This window comes from Mandrillus leucophaeus, unplaced genomic scaffold (assembly GCF_000951045.1).
Source record: "Mandrillus leucophaeus isolate KB7577 unplaced genomic scaffold, Mleu.le_1.0 Scaffold10393, whole genome shotgun sequence".
In the NCBI taxonomy this organism is placed as follows: Eukaryota; Metazoa; Chordata; class Mammalia; order Primates; family Cercopithecidae; genus Mandrillus; species Mandrillus leucophaeus.
Genome location: NW_012098536.1, coordinates 1 through 2003, shown reverse-complemented (window position 1 = coordinate 2003; position 2003 = coordinate 1). Strand labels below are relative to the sequence as shown.

At 65.7% G+C, this 2003-nt stretch overlaps 1 protein-coding gene across 1 annotated transcript; it reads left to right on the top strand.

Moving 5' to 3' along the window:
• Window positions 1-35: 35 nt before the first annotated feature.
• Window positions 36-1979, top strand: LOC105539203 (unconventional myosin-XVB-like; the record flags this gene model as incomplete). The annotated part of the gene is made up of 8 exons (XM_011979397.1): window positions 36-194; window positions 417-517; window positions 607-683; window positions 795-876; window positions 1073-1171; window positions 1331-1428; window positions 1520-1717; window positions 1901-1979. Coding segments are annotated over exons 3-8 (574 nt in total), but the record flags the coding sequence as incomplete, so codon positions are not given.
• Between the last annotated feature and the right edge of the window lie 24 nt (window positions 1980-2003).

Sequence of the window (2003 nt, the reverse complement as noted above, 5' to 3'; positions counted from 1 at the left end):
CCTGCCTCACTGACTGCTCCCCTCCCACCCAGAGGCCTGGAGGTGCCTCCCCGGGGCTGGTCCGTGTCACTGCATTCCAGGGACACATGGCAGGACTTGGCTGGCTGCGACTTTGTGCTGGACCTAATCAGCCAGACTGAGGACCTGGGGGACCCAGCTGCTCCCCACAGCTACCCCATCACTCCTCTTGGCTCGTAAGTGCCACCCAGCACCCCTCTCCCTGGCCTGCTCCTGCTGGGGAACCCCACAGCCACCCTGCCACACCCAGGGGTTTATAGGAGCTGCCACAGGCCCAGCCCTCCCACCCAGCCTCCTCCCAACCATGGGGCGACCCCCACAGCAGCTCCTACCTCTTGCCCCAGCCTGGGTGATCCTCAGCTTTGGCCACCCCCTTAACTAGATCCTGTTTCCTGCAGAACCGAGGCCATTCCCCTTGCCCCTGGCATCCAGGCCCCCTCACTGCCCCCAGGACCCCCTCCAGGTCCAGCCCCAACGCTGCCCAGCAGGGACCACACAGGTAAGGCTGGAGTGGGCACATGGAGGTTGGCAGAGCATGGGAAGCCCCATGCCCCGGGCTGTGGCACCAACCCTCTCCCTGCCCCACAGGGGAGGTCCAGAGATCAGGGAGCCTGGACGGCTTCCTGGACCAGATCTTCCAGCCAGTGATGTCCTCCGGCCTCAGTGTGAGTCCAGCACAGCCCCTGCATACCCCTGCCCCAACCCCCCAGGGTCTCTGCGGCCCCTTCCACTTTTCTCAGGGCTCTCACTCTGACCTGTGACCATTGTCCCTTCAGGATCTGGAACAAAGCTGGGCTCTGAGCAGCCGCATGAAGGGAGGGGGCGCCGTTGGGCCCACGCAGCAGGGGTACCCCATGGGTGAGTGAGGGCTGATTCCTCACCCAGGGCCTCCGGGCCCGGCAGCATGGCAGGCATGGCCTGGGACCTCTCTGGCAATGGCGATCGGTGCCCTGGCCAGCTCCCTGGTGCCTGATGCTCTTCTCTGTGCCTGGGGCTGGAGGGAGGTGGCATGTGGGTCCAGGCAGGGACTGACGGGGTGGGCGTGTTCCCTCAGTGTACCCAGGAATGATTCAGATGCCTGGATACCAGCCAGGCATGGTCCCTGCACCCATGCCCATGATGCCAGCAATGGGCACAGTCCCTGCCATGCCAGGTAAGGCTGGGCTGGGGGCACCAGAGTCCCTTCTCAGGAGAGCAGTCACCAGCTCTGGGACTGGAGGAGGGAGGGTCCTGCTAGGAGTCCCGAGTGCACAGTGGGCGGAGAGCTTTTGGCCATGGTGCCCACCGCTCTGGCCCCCTGCCGCCCTCACAGCCATGGTGGTGCCGCCGCAGCCGCCGCTTCCCAGCCTGGACGCAGGGCAGCTGGCCATCCAGCAGCAGAACTTCATCAACCAGCAGGCACTGATCCTGGTGAGTGCTGGCAGGGCCCTGGGGCTACCTGGTGGAAGGAGGTCTATGGCTCGGGGATGAGGGTCTGAACCGGCTGCTCCTCCTGCTTCAGGCCCAGCAGATGACAGCTCAGGCCATGACCCTGTCCCTGGAGCAGCAGACGCAGCAGCAGCAGCGGCAGCGGCAGGCTCGGGCCTCCGAGGCGGCGTCCCAGGCCTCACCCTCAGCCATCACCTCCAAGCCCAGGAAGCCCCCCACACCCCTGGAGAAGCCACAGCATGACCTGGAATCAGAGGGTGGCTGCCTGAGGGTGAGGAGGTGACCGTGTCCTCAGGAAGGGGTGTGGGGTGGGGGCTGCAGGGGCAGGGGACATGGGCAGGGTGAGTAGGCAAGTGCGGGGAAGAGGCTGCTGGCCCAGGACTGGGGACCCGAGGGGTGTGGCGAGTGTGGCATCCAGGCTGGCTGAGCTGCCACTCACTTCTGCTCCTGCCAGGAGACCTCCGAGGAGGCTGAAGACAGGCCCTGTCGGCCCAAGAGCTTCCAGCAGAAACGGAACTACTTCCAGAAGATGGGTGAGGGCACTTGGGGCGGCAGGC